The 24,354-nt window shown below is 45.3% G+C and overlaps 1 protein-coding gene across 8 annotated transcripts in view; it reads right to left on the bottom strand.

Moving 5' to 3' along the window:
• Positions 1 to 309: 309 nt before the first annotated feature.
• Positions 310 to 24,354, bottom strand: part of rerea (arginine-glutamic acid dipeptide (RE) repeats a) — a 125,480-nt gene continuing 101,435 nt past the window's right edge. For 4 of the 8 annotated variants that reach the window (XM_035644028.2, XM_035644030.2, XM_035644029.2 and 1 more), the window contains 11 exons: positions 20,567 to 20,647; positions 9,010 to 9,172; positions 8,804 to 8,896; positions 8,088 to 8,287; positions 7,676 to 7,837; positions 7,464 to 7,577; positions 5,997 to 7,372; positions 5,165 to 5,387; positions 4,363 to 5,083; positions 2,695 to 3,160; positions 310 to 2,599 (listed from right to left, as the gene is read on the bottom strand). In XM_035644028.2, the coding sequence (XP_035499921.2) occupies positions 2,566 to 2,599; positions 2,695 to 3,160; positions 4,363 to 5,083; positions 5,165 to 5,387; positions 5,997 to 7,372; positions 7,464 to 7,577; positions 7,676 to 7,837; positions 8,088 to 8,287; positions 8,804 to 8,896; positions 9,010 to 9,172; positions 20,567 to 20,647 (3,633 nt within the window). In that variant the 3' untranslated portion in view covers positions 310 to 2,565. The remainder of the gene's footprint in view (positions 2,600 to 2,694; positions 3,161 to 4,362; positions 5,084 to 5,164; positions 5,388 to 5,996; positions 7,373 to 7,463; positions 7,578 to 7,675; positions 7,838 to 8,087; positions 8,288 to 8,803; positions 8,897 to 9,009; positions 9,173 to 20,566; positions 20,648 to 24,354) is intronic. The other 4 variants (XM_035644033.2, XM_035644037.2, XM_035644032.2 and 1 more) reach the window with 3 other exon arrangements.

Below are 24,354 nucleotides of genomic sequence, written 5' to 3'. Positions count from 1 at the left end.
AAGAAAAGGAAACAGCGACGCTTGATCTGTTCCGCAATACATTTCTCCCATCAAGCAAAAAATTCTATTATTCAAGAGCAAATGTAGGACACGAGTATTATCAAAACAGTCATTCTGCTCAGCTGAAGAATTAGATTTCACAAATGTAAAAGCAGCGTTTCGCGGTTGAGAAATCAGAACCGTTTGCCCTTAAAACTGGATTATGTCTCACGGCTGCTGGCACACGAACAACTGTGTTCACAAAGAAACAAACGAATCACTGACGTATCAGAAGGCGTAAAAAAAGAGAGAAGAAGGTGAGGGTGCATGTTGTGGTGTAACTTAGTCGTTTATTTTAATTCCACAAATTTTTCAAAAAAATTACAAAATACTCAAATGGAGAGAACACAGGACTCACAATTTTTCTTATTATTTCTACTTTTTGTTTACATTGTGTCATCCCCATGGCGACTACTCATATATACAATAAGCTTCAAGATACCAGTATATATATAAATCTTAGCAGTCAGAATTTACATTCTGCTATTGCCGCTTTGAAACAAGAAGCTAAACCATTGACAACACTTAACATCAAAGGTTTTGGAGACACGAAAAGGAGAGTAAAAGGCAAGGGAGTCATCAGGAAACGAGGCAAGGGATGATGAGGATGAGGAGTACATCGTCCGATGAGAGACAGGACTCAGTGGGAGATGGCCAGACAGAGTGACAGGTTGTTGTCGGGGCTGAAATACTTTTTTTTTGGATCGTTAAAAAGGGGGAATGAGTTGAATGTTGGAATATGTCGAATGTCCGCGACCATTTAAACGTAAATTATAGTGCTCTGAGAGAAGATATGATCAGTACAGTTTCTTCATTTGATTAAAATAAAACTTTTCTTTTTTTTTTAAAAAAGCCACAGTTTTCTACATATCATGAGAGTTAAAACAGTCTTAGCGCACTTAAATGCAGAAATGATGTCATGAAAAGAAAAGAAAAAGAAAGAAAACAAACTCGGGCTCATGTGCACTGATATGACAGGTGAACACTACAGGTAACAGTCAGTGGCACACAAACACACCACTCCTGAGGCCCAGGAGACTGCGTATCCCTACGGAACCAAGGCATGTGAAAGCATGGTGAACACACACACACACACACACACACACACACACACACACACACACACACACACACACACACACACACACACACACACACACACACACACACACACACACACACACACACACACACACACACACACACACACACACACACACACACACACACACACACACACTCATCCACCCTCTGCTGCTGGTCACGTGTCAGCAGGACCCCCTAGTGTCACAGTGAACGTTATTACAGCCATCGACTTAGTCCGATATGAGCCCTGCAACAGACACCTCTGACTGGACCAGGGAGAGAAAACACCACGACACAAAGTAGCACCGACTCACAACCATTCGCACATTTTAAAAAAAACAATAAAACAAAGTCCTGTTGGGCTCTTGGTATAATGAACAATGTTAAAAATTCAAGTCCCATTAATTTAAAAGAACTCAAAGCCATTTTAAAAAATATTGTCTTCACTTCAGCCAAAAATGTTTGTATGCGTCCACATTTTTAAAACCATTCTCTGTAAATAGGACAAAGTTACAGAAGCGTTACTCCATTTTTTAAACATCGGTGCTGAACAAAAAGAATGATACCAATCGAGTGGAGCTCAGGGATCGTCTTTTCAGTGCAAGCCTTTGTTTCTCTTTTGAATCTCCGGCGTCCGTGTGCACTCCACAGAAGCCTCTTCAAGTGTATCACGACATTTTCCAACTCAACGCGTTGAGTTGACACATTCTGACGACCGGCTGCGTGTCAAAGGTGTGTGTGTGGTGTGTGCGGATGCGGTGGGTGTGACATGTGGGACTAAATCTAACACAGTGATGTCAGAGGAACGTCACAACTGAACTGCAACTCTCTCAGAAACTGCTCATATAATGCCATTGTGCTCCCCTCTGAAACAAGGGATAATGCTTCAAAACAATTATATTGGAGGTTGAAACGACTTGGTTTGGAGTCCACACCTAGTAATAATAATAATTATAATAATAATTATATGTTTATATATACTATTTACAGACTCAAAAAACGCCATGCTGTAGCTTTTTCTTAAAGTTATGAAAAACCTCCAACAATGTATTAAAATAAATGTTGAATTTAAGATAGCACTTGTTATTTTTCAATAAACGGCCCGACCGGTCTTTGTCTTTTTTTTTTGTCGATAAGCACAGTGTCTTGTTCTAGCACCTACAAAAAAAAAAGTCAGGGAAGCTTGTCATGCAGGGGTCTTGAGGACGTTGTCACTAATGGCTATATACCAAAAAGAAAGTCAATGTCTTGGGAAAAAAAATAAACAAGTCCTTGACAAGAACAGAAACCGAATATGAGAAGATTTCTCAGACGATCCACTTGGCCTTTTCCGTTCTTCCAGACTGAATGTGTCTGGAGGAGGCACGAGGGCCTCTGCAACACCGCTCTGTAACAACTTCCTGTGTCCTGCACCCATCTGTCGCCGCCTCCCTCGGCTGACTACAGCTGCTTGTCGCTCTCCTTTTTCAGCCGGCTGAAACACAAGCAACATCGAATATTAATATTTGGAAAACTAAAAAGGGGCACGCACGCAGTTTATCTAAATCTTAGTTTGGTCTGATTTCTGACCTGTAGTAGTCCTCCTGGCCAGGGAGTGGTCCTCCGTGCATGTGATGGTGTCCGTGGAGCCACTGTTGCTCCATGGCCAGCCTTTGGAGCTCAGCTGACTGTGCATGCATGGCCTGCAGCTGGTGGGCTGCAGACATGGGTGGTGGCATACCTGCTGGGAGATCCCGTGGGTATGGTGTACCTGGGTTAGGCGTAGACACAAGATTTGATGAGGGAATCTGGCACAGCTCGTGATGATAGGGTTGGATGCGATATTGTTGCTGATGAAGGTTGATATTGCCCGAAAGCATACCGAAGACTGGGTGGCGCAGCATCTCGTGTTCGTGTGGTGGCTGGCCGAGGAGCGGATTGGGGATGGCGCCGGGTGGGTAAGGGAAGCGGGCAAGGTGGGGTCCTCCTGCCAGGGGATCAACTGCCAGGGGGTGGCCCCCCGAACCTGAAGGACACACAAGGCATTCACCACCACCTTCTGGGCGTCAGAGTCTGAGGTTCAGGGTACACTCATCACAGACAGTGAATCACAGACATGAGCGACACATAGCTTCATATCATGTTACTCCTCTCAAGGTTGACCAAAAGAGAGCAGGGACCACTTCTATTTATCCACGGTGCAGCATCTGCTGCCTCTATCAGGAACTTAAGATGCAACATGTTTTAATCCCGTCTCATATGTCGCTGTGGTACATTACTGTAGAGCTGCTGTTTCAGATCATACGGTAAAAACTTTAAACTAAGAAGGACAGAATAGGAGTTTCCATTAATCTCAAGTCCCTTCTGTTTGTTCTTGACTGTGATGAGGCCAGTTTTGTAACTGGATTCATTTATAGACGTGATTCAAAATTACAGCTCACTGATTGATGAACTCTGATGAATATTAGATGGGATACTCAACATTAACCTCCTTGAAAATTAATTTTCATCTGCTCCACTTCCTTCATACATTATTTAACCTGCTCATAAATATTCAGGTGGTTTTAGTACTTCCTTTACATTTTCATTTACCTGTAAACTTCTTGTAACCTTGAGCCACAGTTGAAAACAACATTCGGCTTAGTGCACATGCTTCTTAATTTTACTAAACATTTGGCACAGGTTTCTAACAAGTTAGCAATATTTATAGCCAATCTGATTACAAACATTTATGGTTGGGATGTTAAAGGTTTAAATAACATAAATAATATATGCATCATACAGTATTCATTGTAAAAAGGTGAAATTAGTGAGATATATTCACAATTTCCAGTGGTTTATATGCAGCTCTTTTGTTCAACCTTTCCATATCAAAATATATAGTTACACAATAATTCACAGTGACATTGATATCACAATAAAAGCTGAATGAAGCTAAAACATTCAAAGATCCATTTACATTATTAATTGGACTAATTACATAAAAAGGTCAATGTACAAACACGTGCTGAAAATGTCTGCAAAGGTGTAAGGATTTTTTTTTAATATTGACAAATTTCAGATTGATTTATCCATCTTTCGTTTATAAATCCATTTACCAAATACTGACATTTTGGACAACGTAACAGTGTTTGTCAGATTATGATTCCCCAAATGGAGACAATGTTTGTTAATGTGAGTGCTCAAATGAATTATAATTTCTTTGGTTGTAGTGTGTAATGTAAAACTGTGGTGGAGGCGAGCAGGGCTTTCTTTTACCTTGGTGAAGGGGATCTTGCTGGTGGAGGTGGAGGTGGGAGTGAATATGCGAGTGCTGGTGGTGGTGTGGCGTCACGTTGAACATCTGTAGACGAGCGATGGGGTCATTGGCCACGGTGGCCATCCTCTCAGCATGGAGTCTCTCTGCTGCCAACCTCTCTGGGTAGCTCATTTCTGGCCGCAGCTGGGGCCCAGCGAGCGCTAGTCGCTCACGCTCTAGTGGGTTCAGGCCGGGATGGAACGAAGCAAACGGGTGAGGGCCGGCCATAGGGGGCAATGAGATGGCCCCATGCCGGGCAAAGTGCTCCATGGGGTTTGTAGAAGGGTGGAGTGAGTCCATCTCCGGAGGCTTGACCTCGAAACCGGGCTTCATCCGTTCCCTCAGCTCCCTCTCACGAATCTCCCTCTCACGCATCTCCCTCTCTCGCAGCTCGCGCTCCCGCATGGCCGGGTCGGCATTGTACAAGCCTGGCATATGATAGGCCAGCAGCGGGTCTGCGGGGTTGAGCGACACAAAGAAGGGGTGGTTCCGATTGGTGGGGGACATGACGTGGGGTCGGGCGTACTCGCTGAGGGTGCGCAGGGCAGGGGTGTCGGGGCCGATGTACGGAGGCACGGCTGCAATCGTAGTGGGGGGGCCGTCGAAGGATTGACGCATGTGGGCGGGGCCGACCATCTGAGGTTCACCCATTCTGTCGTCGTGAGAGGAACTTGAGGCTTTCTGCGGTGGGACAAATAACATGTTTAGAAGGATTCAAAAAAACATTACCATGATCAGCCAAACTAATGTCAAATCACTCACCGCAGCTCGCTCTGCCTCCTTTTCTCGCTCCCGCTCTCGTTCACGTTCCTTTTCCCTCTCCCTCTCTCGCTCCTTCTCCTCCCTTGCTTTCTGTTCTGCTTCCCTCTTCGCTCTCTCCAGAGCTTCCTCTCGTTTTTTGGCAAGTTTAGATGAAGCCAGGGGAGTGAAGTAGAAATCTGTCCTAGCACACGAGTTGTAACCTCGGTCCAGGTGCTTGTAAAACCTGTGGACACGGAAGAGAGAAGAAAAAAAAAAACTTTAGCATATTCAACAGTTACTCAGTAAAAACTGAATGATGTTGCGACAAATAATTGTTCCAAATGAATTCATCTTCGATTCTGCATGATGAATGGCAGGATAATGCCCCATTAGATGAGAAAGCAGCTTGTATTAGCTGGTCTAACATTCAAACGGAGACAAACTCCCCGAGCTTTCACTATTAAAATCCTCATTGCTATTCATTGCCTGTCTGAGAGCCACTTAAGCACGAGCAACTACAGATACTCATATTCAGACACCTCAGTTGACTGTAATTAATCTCTCAGCTCTCCAATCCTTAAAATACGTAGCCATCAGATACTCAGAGCTCAAAGCTAATTGTGGCCTTGGCTCCTGTTTTGCTGAGGACATTTGACTTGGTGCCGACATCAAAGACTTAAGACCTAAAGGCAGAGACTTTTTGTTGTTCCATGTGTCTGAGAGCTAATCAGCTTCCACAGACAAGACAGTAAGCAGCGTAACATTCCACTGAAAAATAACAGCTCTTGCAGGTGTAAGTATGTTTTTCTCTCTTAAGATGTGTTTGAGTCAAAATAGTTGTTTGTAGACGTACCGTGCTGACTGGCTGGCATGGCTGGGTGTATTGACGACAGTAGGCTCTGGGGAGGGGCTTCTCTGTGGGGGCGGGGGGCTCTCGGGCTCTTCAAGCTCATCCAAGGGCTCCTCCTTTATGTGTACTGGTGGGAGTGCTGGGCCCGGGCCGGCACAAGTCACTGAGGCAGGGAGCGGCATGGAGATGGAGGAGGATGGAGCAGAGGAAGGTGGAGGCTGTAAGCCAGGCATAGAGTTTGATGATGAGGATGGGCCGGTTGGAGGTAGAACTGTATTGAAATGATGGGACGAAAATGGCGGCTGCGGTGGCCCGTTGGGGTGTGAGGCCGCTGCGGAAGGCGGCAGCGGGGGAGCTGGAGGAGGTTGGTGGCTGACTGATGGCGGAAGGCTCTGGGACTGGGTGAGAACTGGGGGCTGTGCTGGGGGAGGCTGAAGCTGCTGCCCCTGAGACATGAGCTGGAGGGGAGGTGGGTGTGCTGATGGAGGATGGTGGGTGGATAAAGAGCTGAGGGGCTTGAGGGCAGGCGGTGGAGGCAGGTTTGAAGGCATCTGAGGAAATGGAGGTGCAGAAACGTGAGGTGGGTGTTTGTGGGACTGTGGGTTGGGCATCTGAGGGATGGGTGTGGTTGGTGGGGGCTTGATATGAGGCATAGACAACGGTGCAGGGGGTAGAGGCTGCTCTCTGGGAGGCTGGCCTCCACTTTGAACTGATGACTGGGCCTGGGAGGGAGGCGTGTGCGGCCTCTGCTGTGATTGGCCAGAGATTGGCAGGGGTGGAACCTGAGACTGACCTACAGGGAAGCCCTGAGGGGGCATGGAATGAGGGTGAGGCATGTGTGAGGGGCCAGGCTGCAGTGGATGTGGCATGGGAGGCATGGGGCCATGATGCGAGCTGGGTAATGACTGAGGTGGGACAGAGGGGCCGGGAGGTGGAGCCTGAGTCAGAGGTGAATGTGGGGAGGGAAGCCTTTGAGGGTGAAGGGACGCTCCTGACTGGATGAGAGACATCGGGCTAGCCTGGGGCAGGGGCTGGGGAGGTAGAGAGGTGGAGGCCGCTATAGGGGAAACCTGCGGGGGCAGTGACGGGGCTGAGGTCGTAGGTGGAGGAGGTGCCGAGGAGGCTGCTGAGGTGCCTGGCTGACACTGGATGACTGGAGGATGCTGGCTCTGCAGGAGCTGCTGCTGCTGGGCAGACGAGTCTGAGTCGCTCTCATTGTCGCGGGGGCTGGGGATGCTCGGGGAGGAGCTCCTGTTGTCCTGGTCAATGTCTTTTGGGTCGCTACTAAGCTCTTCGTTGATGCTGCGCCCATCAGAGCTCTCGCCCTCGCCTTCCCCTTCACCCTCGCACTCTGAGGGTGAGTCTGGTCGACTTAGCTCCTGAGGGACAGACCACAGACGAGGATGAGTATTGTGACACCAAGTCTATTCAATTGACACAGATGAAGCAAAACACAGACCACACACTCACTTGTGTTTTGGACTTCTTGGCAGTAGCCCTCTCTGACTCTTCTGTGTCTGAGGCTCCTTTCTCTCGTTGCCGTTTGGCACTCTTCATTGGTGAAGGAGCCTCCTCTTTGATCTTCTGTGGAGCCAAAAGCATTGGAGACATTAGGCTACATTTCACAGAGATATGTGTATTGAAAAACACGGTTTCAGTGAGTCTATGCTGTTGCTGTTTACCTTGCTTGGCTTCTTCATGGAGTCCGTCTTGCTGTCAGTGCTGTCAGTACTTGCTGCGCTGGGTGAGGTGCGTCCACTGGAGCGCAAATCCTCGTTAGTAGGCGAGGCTCGGCCATCGGGACTGGCTGTCTGCTTCTTACGACCACTACGTAGTGTTGACATCTATTTACAACAAGGAGAGCAAACATACATTTTAACAGAGACCGCTAAGATGAATTTGTACAAAGCATTTACAAACTTCTTTTTTTAAACGTTTTTCTAAACTAAACAACGATTGTCCCTGTACTACATATTTACTGTAGAGATGATAATCGTATTGTGTTGCAGTCTGGTTTTGTATAATTTCAGTGATAAATCTGAGGCTTAGGCTCCTGATGTAAATAGAGATAGAAGCAGGAGTGTGTGTGCGCACCGAGCCTCGGTTCCGTCGGGTCCTCATGCTATGCTTCCCGCTGAGTCCATCCTCTTCCTCTTTGACTGGTTTGAACATAAAGGGAGGCGGGTCCACGGGCTTCTCGATGGGGGGCAGCTCGCCGTACTTCTTGAAGTGAATACGGCAGTCTGTGCACAGCAAAATGTTCTCCCGGCCCCCGTGGTGCCAGTCCTTGGAGGCTGAGGAAAGCCATTTACAGGTGGTGATGAGTACAAACAACTCAGAGATGATCTCACAAGTACAGTAACATCACCTAATGTAGAGAATGTCTTCAACTATCTAGTGCAACATTGAATGAAATAGTAAGAGCTCAATCAAAGATAATACACAACTCTGTCCACAATTACATACTGTATTTAAATGTTCTTACTAATAAGGTCTATATGGGTTAACACTATAAAGCCGACGTTATTAGCTTCCCCTGTTGTTATGGCAGTAACTTAAGTGTGATCAGATGGGAGCCTGGCACTGGGAGCCAGCTGTGCAGGAAGAGGGGAAGGATAATGATGTGGAGAGAGTGAACGAGCTGTGGGCTCATGTCTAATTTGATCAAATTAGTCCTGACATCTTCTCATGCCCATCTGTCAAATAGCACTGCATCATGCAGGCTCCCACTGATCCCAGTCAGGACAGGAATAACCAATCAAGTTCATATGACGAGTGTGGATGTCTGTGAAGGCAACGTAGTGTCTTACTGGTAGTGAAGCAGTGGCGGCAGGCGTAGCCCTTCAGCTCCTGTTCGCTGTCTTCACTGTCAAAGTCATCTTCACTGGCCGAGCTGAGGTCCACTGGAACAGAGATAAAGAAAACACTTAACATACATCGCCCTAACAGCAGAGGTTATCAGGTGATGTCTCCCACTTTCCCCTCAGCTGCCATTCCAGTGGTCAAGTATACGTACAGAACTCGCTTGAGGGGGGTCGTGACGGAGTGTTGACAGGAGTCGAAGCGGTTCGTGTCTTGATGCGGCGGAAGACGGGCTGGCGCCGGTGTCTGCGGTGCGCTCGACAACTGGCTGCTTCTGGGGTCTTCTTCCAATAGTAGTAGAAGGTAATTAGCTCTCCCTGAAATGAGACACAAAAAGAAATGTTGTTACAATGAATACAGACAAGAAAAAACACATCAGGAGATGACATGTCCCCTTGGAACCTGAAAAAGCAGATCATTTGGTGCTATCACAGTTACCTAAGTTGTAGGATTTCTGACATGAAACCCAAACATTTTCATTTCAGGACCTGAACAACATAATTGTGAAGTTCATGAAAAAAACTCCACATGGTTTTAACGAAGTGACAAAAGACAGATGGATGGACAGACACACACACTGATCAGTCTATCCCCCCGCAGGGATACAAAAGTGACTGAATCAAAATTATTGGAAGGTCGATTTGTCAAAGTCAATACAAGTCAATTTTGCCACTATAAAATATCTGCAGTTAGGTTAAAGAAAGTATGAGGAATGTGCACATTAGCAGTTGGCACAGGATTTCAGTGAACCGCCACAGAGCAGGCCAGTCCATGCCAGGATTTGTGGTCGGCTGGGCATGTTTGTGCTGTGGCCCTGTCTGTCCCAGGATTAGGGCGAGGAGGCTCACTGAATGCAGGGATATTAGGATCAGTGCATTGGTGGCCGCCTGGGTGGCAGCAGCTTGAATGGGAACAAAAGAACGTGTCAGGCAGAGCTTTGGTGCTACAAATAGGGAGTGAAATGGCTCCTCGCCCCTTCACTGGAAGAGTCAATTGAACTTTAATCAAACATTCGGAGGGGCGCGCTTGCCAGTGAGCGAGGCGAATAAATCCTGTGTACAAAAGGCTGCCAGGAAATCAATACCCAACTGAAACATTAACACATGCAATCATGGATCAGAAGGCACTTTGCTGAGGCAGCCTGTGCATAGTAACTGCTGCTTTCTGGACACAATCATAATACACAAGTCTTGAACATTGCCGACATGAGTCGGTGACAATTATCCAGTTTCCTGTGGGTCCCTGCCCTTTACTCTCAATCGTTAGTGGTCCTCACCAGCTCGATAACAAATGCATGAAGGTGAGCGGTGAGTGCCGGGTGAGCAGTAAGTCACCTGTAATCTTTAAAGCCCAGAGGGCACCCATCTACTGTCTGAGGTCTGTTAAACTGCTGTTCAACAAAGCTCCCAGGGTTTAATGGCTATTGATTGTTTTGCTACCACGCTTCAGCAGAGAAACTTGACATAAATTAGTCAGTGCATTGCTCTCGAAAAACACATTAGCGGCTTTTCGGCAACAGCTTAAAATATTCTATCAAAGTGTACCGAAACAAACAAGTGGCAAGAAAGGATTTGATTAAATGGTGGACAGTTTTAAATCCTCACTTCGTGGTAACAAAGCCATGGTATTAATTCAAACATAAAAAGTAACAGCAGCTGGAATTTCTTATTTCACAAAACACTAAACTACTTGCGGCCAGTTGGCTTGTTGTCTGTCCAGTGGTTGTTCCCTTATTGAAAAGTTGTGTGTGTTATCTGATGTTAAGAAACAAGTCACGTCTCTCTCAACCGATTCTTTAGCCCTTTCACACAGGCCAGAAAACCCGTTTAAACCCGCAAACACCCGGCGTGTTCTGCAGTGTGAAAACGTTAAATCGGCATTCTGCCCCGGGTCAAATGACTCTGCAATAGACCCGGGTAGTAATCGGCTTCACCTCCGATCGGCATTGATGTGAACGTCCCACCCGGGTGAACCCGCTAATTTGCGGCGGACACACACGGCCTCATCGGGCGGTCTCTCATTACACAGTGGCCATAAACTGTCGGTAACATGGACGATGTGCAGAACCCGTTCTCCTTGTGGCTGCAGCTACGTACACAACCACAGCGTGCAGAGCCAACCTTCTTCTTCTCTCGTACACACTCTTCAAACCCCATACGGCCTCCTGCTCAAAGGGTCAGGCTCGGCTCGTAACACTGCGCTGAGCTTGTAAACTTTGAAAGAGTGACAAGTACAAGATCTGAAGTAACGTTGACCACCGGCCCACTGGCGACCATGCTTTCTGTTGTTTACTACACTGTTCTTCTTCTTTGTTTTGCGCCGCGCGCCGCTCTCTGCCGCTCTCTACCGCCACCTATGGCCGCCACCTGTCACTACACGACCACCAGACCCTGGTCTGCTCGCAGTGTGAAAGTGGCCAATTGCCGATTTACACGCAGGTCGACCCGCGTTTAAAAAAAACGGGTCTACACGGTAATTTTGGTGTAAAAGAGGTATTTGATTGACAGAAAACGCTTGATACAGTGAACTCTGGCCAGTTTAATAAGATCACCCTCCATGTGGCTCTCAGGGGATAATTCATATCTACCAATGCCTGTAGGATTCCATCTTATCAAGCGAACCGGTGTTGGGAAAATTTACTGAGCTCAATGAAACCTTCTCAAATTTCAGGGTAAATTAATGTGCTGCAGTGTTATGGCAAAGCCACTGCTCAAGTGATAATCCGTCCCAAGCCCCACAGCTTGTGCCATTTTTCAAAATGTATTTATTCTTTTTTTTTTTTTTTACCTCAAGACTTGCGCAGATGAGCACATGTGGAGCGGTTGGATGAGTCCACAGGCCGGAGCAAAGCAGACAAATCAGTACGACTCTAAGTAAAGAAGGATCATTTTGAAAACATTTTCTTGTCCATGCTCGCAGTGATAACAGAGCAGCTAATGATCATTTTATCTGCTCAAAGCTCCATCATGTTGCCATGTGTTTGTGCATCTATTTTAGGCGGTAACAGAACCCACTAGTCATTTCCTAGTGCGCCTCCCACTTCTGCCTGGCCGACCAGTTGGGAAGGCAGGGCGCAGGTGCTAACTGAGGGAAGGCAGGCATCCTGATGTGAAATCTAATTGAAATGTGCAGATCAAAAGTGTTGAGTGGTGCCGAGCGCTGACTGTGCTCTGTGCTTAATGACTGTTCTCAGCAGTGGCTCTCTGCCTCCTCGCTGCAGGCTGACAACTGCGCGGCCTCAACAACAGCTTGGCAGACACAGGGAAAGGTCACCCTGCCTCTCCATCACTTCCACTGTGTCAAGTACCATTACAATGGGCAGGGGCCAATGAAAACATTAACTTGGCTTTTGAATGGGAATTAACAGGTGCACTGGTGAGCTGGTACAGCTGGATGTAAATGGAAAGAGGAAAACAAAGAGAAGATCTTAACAAATCCTGAGGCAATTTGTTGTGTTGAAAAGTTATTTCCAATAAGAACAAAAGAAAAAAATAGATCTCCATTCAAAACTGAACAATACAAAAAAACTATTTTGTAGTGTTTGATCTACATCTATCAAGCACAACATCAATACCAAACTGCCTAATATATTATAGGTCCTCCTTGGCACCTGGCAACTTACAGGACTTGCTCTTCCAGCACAGATGCTCAATAGGAGTGAGATGAATTTGAAGTCAATACCTAATAACTTTTGTCATGTGCCTCAAACAATGCCTTAATAATATTTGCAGTGTGGCAGGGAATACCTTTGCTATGAAGGGATGTCCTTGGTCTGTAACGGTGTTCATGTCGGTGTTAAGTGTCAACGCAGCATCTATATGAATGTCAGGATCCATGGTTTTCACCAGCAGAACTTTGCCCAAAGCATCACACTAGCCTCCGTTGGCTTGCCTTCTTGCCATAGTGCCATATCTTCCACAGGTTAACGACGAATGCGCACTTGACCAGTCTAAGGCTTGGCAGCTCCATACGCTGCGAGCTGCGTTCTGACGGCTTTCATGGCGCATTAACCTTTCCAGAAATGTGTGCTCCACTACCTCTTTTATGGGATTGGACCACAGGGGCCAGCCTTCGCTTCCCACATGAATCAATGAGCCTAAGGCGCCCGAGACCCTGTCACCAGTCAAGGGGCTGTCCCTTCCTTGGACAACTTTTGGTCGATACCAAGCACTGCATACCAGGAACACCCCATATGACCTGACATATTGGAGAAATCATTCCAAATCACTCAGATCATTTTGCTCAATCATTTTTCCCGTTTACAACAAATCAATGTTAAGTCCACTTGTTGTCTTCCCTTAGTCCACCTCTGGACAAGTGCCATTGTAACAACATAATCATTCCCATTCACTTCACCTCTAATGTGGCTGATCAGTGTATATTTTGCCTGAAGAGTTCATGGACAGAAATGTTGAAGATTCCCGTTGACAAAGGAAAGACTGATATTAGACATCACAGGCATGGACTTAAAAGTGGGAGCCGAATTACACATTATATATGCGAGTGAAATGCAGTCGAAGTTGAACATGTCATTCTTGTGGTTGAGAGAGACATTGTGTTGTGAATTAGTGTCAAGGGGGGATTGACAGATTGCCTCCCCGAGCCTGCCTGCTTGTCAAATTTGGTTCCTGTGAAGCCACATACTGTGCGTCCAATCCCTCAAGTTGACCGTTTACTTTCATCTATCAAAGTCACCATATGCCTACAGCAACACTTAACATACATTACCCTCCATATCATCTGTTTATCTAGTGAGTTTTTGTGGACCTTTTGAGGCTTTCAGGTAATGTTTCCATTTCTTCCATAAAATGTAGATGACAAATCTTTATCTGAAAACAGTAAACCTGAATCCAGCAAAGAGAAATTCATGGAAATACTTGAAACACATATCTAAATTGGCCCTGGCCTCGGCACCATAATTTCCCCCAGTCCATTAAATCACTGTGGAGCGGTACAGAGTGTGCTGCTGCTGCTCGGCAGAACATGAGATAGTGACAACATAAGCTCAGTATTATAAGGCGTTTTAGACTGCTTCCATCTGCAGGAGCTTTCTGGCCCGTGGATTATCCGACAAGGAAAGGGCTTACCCTCCTATCACGACACTCAGAGCTTCCATTCCAGTTATTACCACTTAAAATGGTCGTCTACAAACAAGTATGTTTGTGTGAAATGGATGTTCAGTTCAAAATTACGGCTTCATCCATCAAGCAGGATTTGGTTTTTACTCCTTAACTTCCGACTGATAAATAAAATTTTAAAAAATTATCTCTGTTCTTATTAGTATTAGCTGAAACATAGAGTAACTGTAATTATATGCAAGTCGCTGTCCTTATTAAAAGGCCAAGCATAATAAAGCTTTTAAATGGCGTGTGTGTATATACATATCTGTGAAAAATAATTTTTACTCTATTCAAATAAATCAATGTCTCTGAGTGCAAGTCAACAGGTGATACAGGAAAATGTTCTGCATGTACATATGCATATTCAATTGCTGTGTTTGAAACCATTTTTTCTTGCCTGTAAGATTGAGTCTTAATAAGGCAAACCATTAAACCCCTGCAGACCCTTGCGGGTGGGAGTGCAGGATCCTCTCTCTGGGCTCGGTGGTCCTGTGTGCGCAGGCAGGGCTGAAGGCGAAGGCTAAACTCATGTATTTACACCCTCATCCCCTCTCAGGCCCAGGCCTGAACAGATGGTTTCTGTTTTTCCTGGCAGATTTGTGACAGAGCCACAAAAGGCCCCTGCTTTGACATGAAGCCAAACGGTTAAGGCCGTTACTGGCAAGAGCATGGGGAAGGAGAAGAGAACAGGGGAGAGACAAGGAGGGGGAGGGAGGGAAGGAGGGAGGGTCGAGTGTGGAGGAGAGCCGAGAGGGAGGAATAAAGAGCTAGCAGAGGATAACAATGGACAATCAACCTTGACTCCAACCACAACCCTTCTGAAAAATCTCTTGACAAATAAAGAATTTCAGCTAAAACACGTAAGGCATTTTAGCCACAGTGGGGGGAGCAGCGGGCGGGGGGAGCATGTGATTTCTGGTCTCTGGTAGCTGATAGAGTTGTGTAAACATCCATTAGTGCAGCATGAACCTGTGCTCCTCCTGCTTCCCCTACAGTCTGCAGCCAGAGGAGGGAGGATTGCTTCATGACTCATTTCGGTGAGGTGAAGGGGAATGTATCTCTCTGAGATAAAGCCAACCCGTGTTTAATTATGTATGTGCTCGACCCCTGGACTGAGGCATTCTTCATTGCCCATGACAGGTTGTATAGTGTTTCATTTCAGTGAGTGGTGCTTGACTTTTCTATCGTCCTCGTCCCGACTGTAACTGTAGGAGGTAACACTGTAAATGTTGATGTGGTTAAGCGGGTCAGAGACACACTCGTGATGCCTTCGGGGCCATTTAGCGAGTGGTGGGGTGAAAAAGTGCATGTTTACTTACCTTAACTCTTCTACCAGCAGTCTCACTAAAGTATCTAAAATACTCAAAGGATACAAATGACGTCTGAAGTTCACTATGAACTGGTCACATAATACGCAGCAAGTTAGTTTGCTGCTAGAAGCTGGTTTCATATTTAATGAAAAAATTTCTAATTAACTAAACAACTAAGAAAATGTTTAGTAAAATATGTAAACACCTTTTTTAAAACTGAAATGTTACCAGGTGAATACAAGGTGAAATCAAAATTATTTTCAAAAATTTCAATGAATACATTTAAAACCTAACATAGCTTCAAGTTCTATTTTTTTTTAAAGATAAATCTGATCTAATTAGCAGATTTAGCAGAAGCCCCATGATTCATCTCAGAGTTCTTGAATCTATGAGCAGATTCAAAAATAGACCTACAGCACGGTGATGCCTTCAAGCCCAGCGGCAGACGGTGGCAATTGAATAGTCAAAGTACCTTGTGGCTGGTGGAGCACAGTGAATGTGAAAAGGGGCTAAATAGACAGCCGTCCCCTGCTGCGCGGAGCCTTTCCGCTGGAGAACGACTGAATAAGCTCTGCTTTCACAGGTCAGGGATGCACACGCTGAAGAATCAGCACTTGTGTTTTCCTGCTGTAAGCGCTTTTTTGCCAGTGAAAGCAGATTGGATGGCAACAGTGCCTCTTTGCTGGAGGGTCGATCCTGCGAGTTCTGCTGATAAGCTAGTCTCCAAAAAAACCCGCAACGTGAAGCCTACCAGAGAACTCAGGAGCTCGGCCTCTCTGGGCTTCATCTATTAGGCTTAGAAAAAGATTTTGCCTACACACAGCCCGCGCTAAATTGCCTGTGGTCTGCTAAAAGAACATCAATAAGCGCTGGTTGAGCTTCCATCAGCCGACAGCGATTTTACTGCCTAAACAAGTTATATCATTTACCAAACACCGAAGCTGTTCTGTCACACCACTGACAGCTGTTGCCAACTGGACCAGGTTTAATTAGTGTTCGAACCAAAGAATTTATAATTACACTCATCCCCAAGGTTCTGGCTGCTGAGCTCAGGACATGGCAATGAATTCAACTTGACGTTTGTACAGATTGTACCAGGGCAAACATCTGCTGTGAGGTTGTGTTGAGAACACGGTTCTCCTGTTGGCCATCTTGTAAATGACAGGGCCTGGGGGGGCCGAGTGCTCTCTTTTCTCCGAGAGAACAAGATGCTGCAAGAATGAAGCCGCTCGGCACATCACCTTCTGGTTCATCCGAGCGTCGACACAAACAAGGCATTGTTTTGAACATCAGACACCCTGCTCAGGTTACACATGTGCCCTGAAAACTATCAAATATGTCTTAAGTCCCTTTGACTTTTCTTTTTTTTTAACCTTGTACAAAAGCTTATGATAATTCTGAAGTATTACTAAGAATTACAAATTTCAAATTATTGCTGCTACTCAAGGACACTCATTTGACTTGCAATGTTGACACGGACCGAATACACACTGTGGCTACATCTGTGCTAGCGTTTCCAACACACTGTCACTGCACCTCTATGTCTTTTCCACCTCCGTGCCAAAACAAAGCAGAAAGCTGGAACTAGCAGCATAAAAATGTCTCTATGCATCAATATGTCGTTTAATTTTTTATTTTCTGCCCTGCAAAGGCTTGTCACTTTGCAAGTACCAGCTGACTGGGATGATAAAATATAAATACCCCCCCCCCCCCTCTTTTTTAAACATCCAAATTATTTTCTTACAAAATGTCACTAAAATTAGACAAAAAATGGCCAGTGGTGTATTATATATTATATATTAAAATAGCATATAAATGTATATACTGTATGTGTGCTTTAATATTTAAAAGTGAAGTAAAGCAGAATAGTCACCAGAGGGTAAAAAACAGGATGCAGAAATTGAGCCTCAAGGGAAAACTGAAGTGATAAACACACACACACACACACACACACACACACACACACACACACACACACTCCCGTAATCGTTTGTTCTCTGCTTGTATAGTTTTTAACATTGCTAAATTCATCTAACTAGATTAAAGTTGTTCTGAATTGTATTTTGAGGCATTTGTTCAGATCTATAAATACATAATCCAATGAAATGGAAGTAGAAGGTAAATAAATGACTTGCATTTTCATGCACTTTATAATCTCTCTTGTAGGAGGTCCCAATGGCATGAGCTGAAAAAAGTTTTGTGCATGAGTTTAATTCGCAGTTATGTTTTTTTTTTAACCCAGTAAGGCATATTTGACTTTGTGCCTTCAGCACAGTGGAGAGATACAAACTGAACATTGAATAGACTTGTTCTTAAAATAGTTAACTTCCTGCTATGTTAATATGTTCCTATTTGCACATTAATATCTTAATAAAATTTAATTTTCAAGTTAACTCCTGTATCTTCTTTCATAAATGAAATAGTCTGTGCCCTGTGCTGTGAGGAAATAAGACGAATCTTCAGCTCCTTGTTGGATCTCATTTTCAGCTGTCACTTTCCTGGTTCAACGCACAGCAAACAGAGCTGCAGCTGATACAAATTAGTTCAGCAAATGCTGTCTGTTGATATCCCGTAAAACCACGTCTTTGTGAAAAGCTCTCCAGTAAAAATATCAGGCGCAAAGTTATCTGTGATCTGCCATTTCAGCATATTTAGCTGTTAAAACACTGGGAGCAGCGAGCTCATGTTCCATGACGTCCTCTCTGGAGTGAAGGAAATGGTGGCAGCAGAGCGAGTTGCAGACGGTCAGACGACACACCCACTTCCCCCTCCGGGCCTTTATGTGACTTTATATAAAGCATTCCTGAGTGTTAGTCAGGCCCGGTGTGTTTACACAGCACTGGGTGCTTACCCTTGGCACTGGCCGTTCGAGCCCCGCTGACGCTTCTGGGGCGGCACAGCTAACGGGGGCTAGTGGGAGGAACAGAGATGGGAAGACGCATTGTACTGGACGTCTGGATATCCGCCCAGAGACTTTAAGCTCTGCACTATGGCCCAACAACAATGGTCTGGCCAGGACTCGGGGCAGGAACACCTGCATTTGTGCAACATGCTTCTTTTTTCCGACGGCGTGGCAGGCCAGTGGAAACAGAAATGTGTGTCTGTGACTGGAAATAATGGAAAAAATCTCTGTCATTTCCAAGACCGAAATATATTTTTTGAAGGTTTTATTGAGCTCATGCTTCAGAGACGCGGTTTGGGAATGAGCAGGTAAAAAAAAAGAAAGGGAGTCTTTTCTGGGTATTGACAAATATGTCTTACAGCAAAAAAAGCAAGTTCAATCATAAGCAGAGTTTTTTCCCCCCCTTGTGCGACAAACCAGGCTTTTCAGTGTCTATATTGCGCTAACACCTTCTCCTCTGCTGTCGTTTACCCTCCCCTTGCTCTTCCAGTCATTTTCTCCTATTTTCACATGTTTAAAGGGCAGTTTATTTTCCATTTGCAGGGGGAAAATTAATCTTTCTCTGCTCTGTGGTGGTGGCAGGCCGAGATCCTGGAGGAGGTCTATTACCTCTGCTGCCAGGTAGGCTCCCCCTCCAGGTTGAATTGCATTAATACCTCCTTTATAGCCAATCAACTGGACTAGTCGTATATTTCCAAACCAGTAAAAATAATTGAAGAAACCTCGGAGAGGAAACTGTATTCACACACTTTAATCTCTTATTCAAGAGGCTGAGATTGGTTTTGAGGAATAAAAAATGTAGCACAAAGGAGGTGCCACTAAAGAGCTCCAGAGTAAAAAAAATATTACATGATATGTTCGGGTGTTGGAGAAACAGGGCTGACATATCCTCAGCTCCGCAGCAGACGGGGAAATGAAGCGGGTGAGAAGTATGACAAACACCTTTGATTTCCCTTTGATGTCTGTGTCAGCACTGCATCGGCACACTTCCAGCAGGAGCAGCCTCACAGAAACAGCAAGGTCGGCACCGCTTCATGAATCAAAATGCATATCCAAGAATAACAACAACAGCTAAGTCAAAGGTGTGGAGGACTTGAAAGCCACGGGTTCAAGCACAACATGTTATTGTCAATTATAGTCGTGGTAAAAAAAATCAAGCACTTCCATGAGACTGAGATTATTATACTGCATGTCAAGCTGGAGGTAGAACAATGCAAAGAGTATGTGTTGACAACGTTTTGTTTTCTACTAAATTACCCAAATTTAACAAGGTTAACTGTTGTTAATCATTGTCAGGGCCGGACTTGACCCATTTCCACCGTGAAGCAGGTCACACAGTTGATGATTAACACATCGACGCATGCACACAATGCACGCTCGCAGACAGACGAGGGAAAACCTGTCAGGAGCAACATCCCTCAGTTTGTGTACGTAATTAACACAATTAAAAGATTTCCAAGATATTAAATCACTTTGTCAACTACAATCAAAAGCTTTGTCAGTGACTGACAAACCACTAAGCAACTAAAATAGTTACAGGCACAATAATCTGCGTTACGAATTTAAACTAAATTAATTCAAAGCCCAGCTTTGCAACCTGCTTTCGTTCTTTCAGTGATCGACAGGTTTTTAGAATAAGAGGGAATTTGACGGCAACAAAATTGAAATGATTTGACTTTTCTGATGCTGTTAAAGGATCAGCAACAAGAAGGGAGCCTATTTTGTCTTTGACTCAAAATTATCGACTGGTGTTGTGATCTCAGTGATGCAATCTGTCGCCACATCCCACTTAAAATTTGACACCATATTCTGTCAAAAAGGCTCCCACAGTAACCAGCCTTCTAATCTTCAAATTAGCCGTTTGATGCAAAACCAAAATCTAAAGTACACTTGAGAATGAACAAGGAGACGAACCAGGCTGCTCTTCAGACTTTAGATGTGCTACAGACACAGTGGCTCACATCACATCTGCACATCTTGTTTACTACTCGCTAACAGAGGGTGCTAATTAATGTTCAGTGTGCCACTTGTTACGGTTCAGTGGCTGTCTGTATCGTCTGCGTCGCCTTTTCTATTCTCAGGTCGAGCATGTTGTTATTTTTAAAGACAGCCTGAAGAGAAAACTGATAACACTGCAGCACAGTTGTTGGCAGGCTGCACTCACTTCTTATCAATAAGGCCTCTAGTTAAAAACCAGCTATGCTCAAAATATCACACTAAAAATGTTGTGGAAAACGTCTCATAGTTCCATTATTTACGAGCAAATGACATGTACCGTTAAAAAAACAACAAAAAAAAAAAACAACAACATTTCAGCACTACAAAACAAATGAGACACACACATTGTTCAACAGGATAGGGAGAAGTAAATCTTCGTACCGTTTCTTTGTTGGGCAGCAGCTCTTTCCGGATCCTGAAGAAGTTTTTGCCGAACTGTCTCAATCCTTTTATGAAGCGCTTCTGCAATTTTTTTTTACAGAGAAACACAGACGGAGGGAGAGAGAGAAAAAAGACCAGTTAGTATCTGTGAAGTCAGCTAGACTGCTACGGCTCAAAGTTACTGTCTAACAAAACCCACACACAAACAACCCACATTGTTTTCATTTCACTAGTCTGTGGTTGAGGAGGTTTTATGTGTATCTAGAAATGTGTGTAGCCATATAAACTGCGGAGCGAACACAGCCATGGCCGGGCAAACGAGAGAGGAAATGACAAGTACGGTAGGGAGAGACGCTGAGATTAGGCTTGCCGTTTAATGGGGACACAAAATACAAGTACAAATAAAAACTCCCATCAAAAGGATAAACAGTAGACTAAGGAACAAGCATGCTGTTAATTTCACATTTGAAAAGTTCAAAGGGAAAACCTAAACTTGAGAATTTAAAAACAAGCAAGTGCGTGGTGGAAAGTTTCCATTTCGGTCTGTAGATTTTAAAAGCATGGAAAACATGTCAAAATGAAAAATTGACAAAGGCACGCCGAGGAGAGGAAAAGTAGATGAACGGCACGGTGAAAGAAATTGCAACTTCATAACAGCGGATTAAAATCGGACAGGAAAACTGAGTCTGAACACACTACGTCACCTCACTGGGCACAAACACAACATCAGAAATGAATAAATACCAATTTAGATGAACAACCTAAATATATTTCTTCTCCTTTAAGAGCCACAGGCTGCGAGCCATAAAAAGCGGAGGCTGGAAACATTCATAACCAGCGAAGCAGACAACCAACAGATTTACTTTCTTGTTCCAGAGGCGAGCCCTGTCCCTCAGTGATCTCAGCCAACCGTTTCCAGCAAGTAACTCCAGCAAAAAGCAGGGAAAAGTCCTCGGGGAGCGCAGCACCAATCTCTACGGCCAGGTAGAGGAAAAATTAGGGGCAAATCCACAATGTCTCCGAGGGTACATTGCTTTTTTTTTTTATCCGTATCTTTTTTACAAGCAAGAAATAGCTTGTCACTCTCTGCTCTTCCACTACAAAGGGGAAGGCTTTACATGTGATCTTTCTGCAAGAGAGCCTCTGGTTTGCAGCAGGCTGGAAAACCCGGAGTGGAGTCCCGAGCGTCATGTTGGAGTCGGGCACGGCGCTCATTCCAGCCTGCTCCCGATCCTGCATGAGCAGGGCTTCATGTCTCTACCCCCACACGGGACAAACCCCAAGTCACTGCTCATTATTACCGCCACACCAAAGCTGTCCATTTCCCTAAGAGGAAACTGCAGCCGTCCTTTTAATGCATTCAGAGCTTGGGCTGAGCATGCACACAGAGGCACAGGCTCAGCTCGCTGCCAGCCGGAGAGCGGAGGCAGGCTGATATAGTTTGTGTGGAGAAAGGTCTTAGACATGGTGGAGGGAGACAAGCGAGAAGGAAAACCAGACATGGAGCCTCCTCTGTGTGTACAGGATTTCATTTTCCATGCCATATACAGTACGTTATGTAACCACAGATTGTTGACATACCCAGCTTTGGTAGGGAACAAAGGGCAAATTTACAGAACAAACACAGCCAGCTGCAAAACACAACTGTCTTTCAGGGGGGGGGGGGGGGGGGGGGGGGCGGAAATCACCCGTCGGTCTCAGCAACGGGAATGATTGACTATATTCCTCACAATTATGCAAACAAACTAAATCATCTGAAGTTTGAGAGTGTCACCGTGTAACGGTGAGGAACAAAGTAGACAAGTCTGATTCAAACCAGACTAAATAATCAAACATAAGCGGCCACATCAAAAGCGAAACGTAACAGAATTAAAAAGGCCTTTTTCTTATCAGTGTCATGAGAGGGCAGTTCATTTGCATTAATCAGGCTGAAGGTGCAGCGGTTGATTAACCAGTAGATGGAGCCGTCTCCAACACAGGCGCTCCCGCACAGCCACTCGAGGGGTTGAGAGCAGTTTACCATGAAAACTTCCACAGAGCTGCACACAACAGGTGGAAAGTCGCTGCAGACGTTTAGACGATCTACAATCGGACAGGAGAGGACAAAACTACAAACCTGTGTGAAATATTGGCTTCAAAAATTGTCTGCGCAGAAGCAAAAATATCTACCAAAAAAATCTATTAGACCTGCCCGTGCCGCCGAGGAGTATGTCGTAACTATGTCACCTTATTTATGTTCCCCAACTATACTATTTACTCAGTGTGCCTGTGCATCTCCACAGACGAGCCGTGTGCACGCTCCCTCTCTCCTCCTCCCTTCTGTTTTCTTTCCCTCGCTGGCTCCCTCCTCCCTTCTCTACATGTCGGCTCCAGTTTAAGGCTCCATTTCAGCTGCCTGGGCTCACTGCTCTCCAGCCCAGCTAATAAATCATCCGCCAATCTGCTCCCTGAATCGCTCTGCCCCTGCTCCGATTGCTCCAGCCCTCCGTCGCTAGGCAACACGGCGACGGGGGAGGGGCCGGGAGAGCCAGAAGCTCTTCCAAATGGCCATCCGCTGTGCAGAAACAACAGGCTTCTCTCTCCCGAGTTGAGAGCTGGCGCTTTTCACCCTCCCCAAGTTTCCCCCCTCACAGCTCAACAGTGCACCATTGTGAGGCCGGAGTGGAGACATATAAAAGGAGGTGGAGGACGAGAGAGAAAAAAAGATTCAATAGGCCTTTGTTGTGTGTGCGCACTTCCTGAGTTGATTGTTGAGAGTTGTAAAACTGGTTAAGATAATGCGGACACTTGCACAGAGATGGTATCATGATGACAAAGAGTGCAGACTCACACATGGTAACATAATTCCCTCTACATGTCAGTCCATGACAACACCGACACAAGACCGTCCAACAGCAGACAAGGCCACTCTCACTCAATATGGAGTCATTATACTTGACTCGGTGTTAAAAGCTGACCTTTATCGAGTCTGCTGTGTACAAACCCGGAGGCCCGAGGACAAACGTTCAGATAGCCAAAAGTAGAGTGGGAAAAAAACACCACTGCGTCCGTTATGAAACATCAGCTCGTGATAAGTTTGGCCACAGTGCACAGAGAGGAAATCACAACATGCCTGAAGTAAAGAGGGGGGAGACAGATGCCAAACTTGCCACATCCTATTGGCGCTGTAGATTTATATAAATCCATGTTAAGATTTTATGTTAGAGAGAGGTTCCTATGTAATAAACCCCTTTAAAAAGAAAATAGTTTCTGTGAGTATAACTTTCATTTGATAGACCAAGAATCAGTTTTTTTATATTTACCCAATATTGAACCTGAAGATATTCTAACAAACTTTGGCAAGCGGAGTAACATCATCTGCTTCCTTTGGCTTGTATGGACACAAAAGGTCACAGGAAATTCCAGCACACACCCATCCTGCCTGCTATGTAGTTAATAAACAACACTAAAAAGCATTGCTGGCAAAATTCCATCATGGTAATAAAACGCACTATTGACAACCCACTTTAAAAGGTGACAGCCAGCAGCAGAGGATAGAGAGCGACATGTTTGGTTTTTATCCCACTGAGGTGTTATTGCTAGGGCAGTGTGGCTGAGGTTTGTAGGCTTGTGTTCTACCACTGGGGGGCCACTACTCTCTCCTTTACCTCCCTCCTCCCTCCCATCACAGTGCTGTCGTCGGCTCGCTCCAGTCATCCATCAGCTGAAGACGCAGCCGGAGATAAGCCGCGGCACAGTGCAGCTGGCTGAGGAATAGACCTCCCGCTCCACAGCGGTCATAGATCAGC

The sequence above is a fragment of the Scophthalmus maximus genome, chromosome 3 (genome assembly GCF_022379125.1).
Source record: "Scophthalmus maximus strain ysfricsl-2021 chromosome 3, ASM2237912v1, whole genome shotgun sequence".
NCBI classification, from domain to species: domain Eukaryota; kingdom Metazoa; phylum Chordata; class Actinopteri; order Pleuronectiformes; family Scophthalmidae; genus Scophthalmus; species Scophthalmus maximus.
This window is presented reverse-complemented; position numbering and strand designations above follow the sequence as displayed.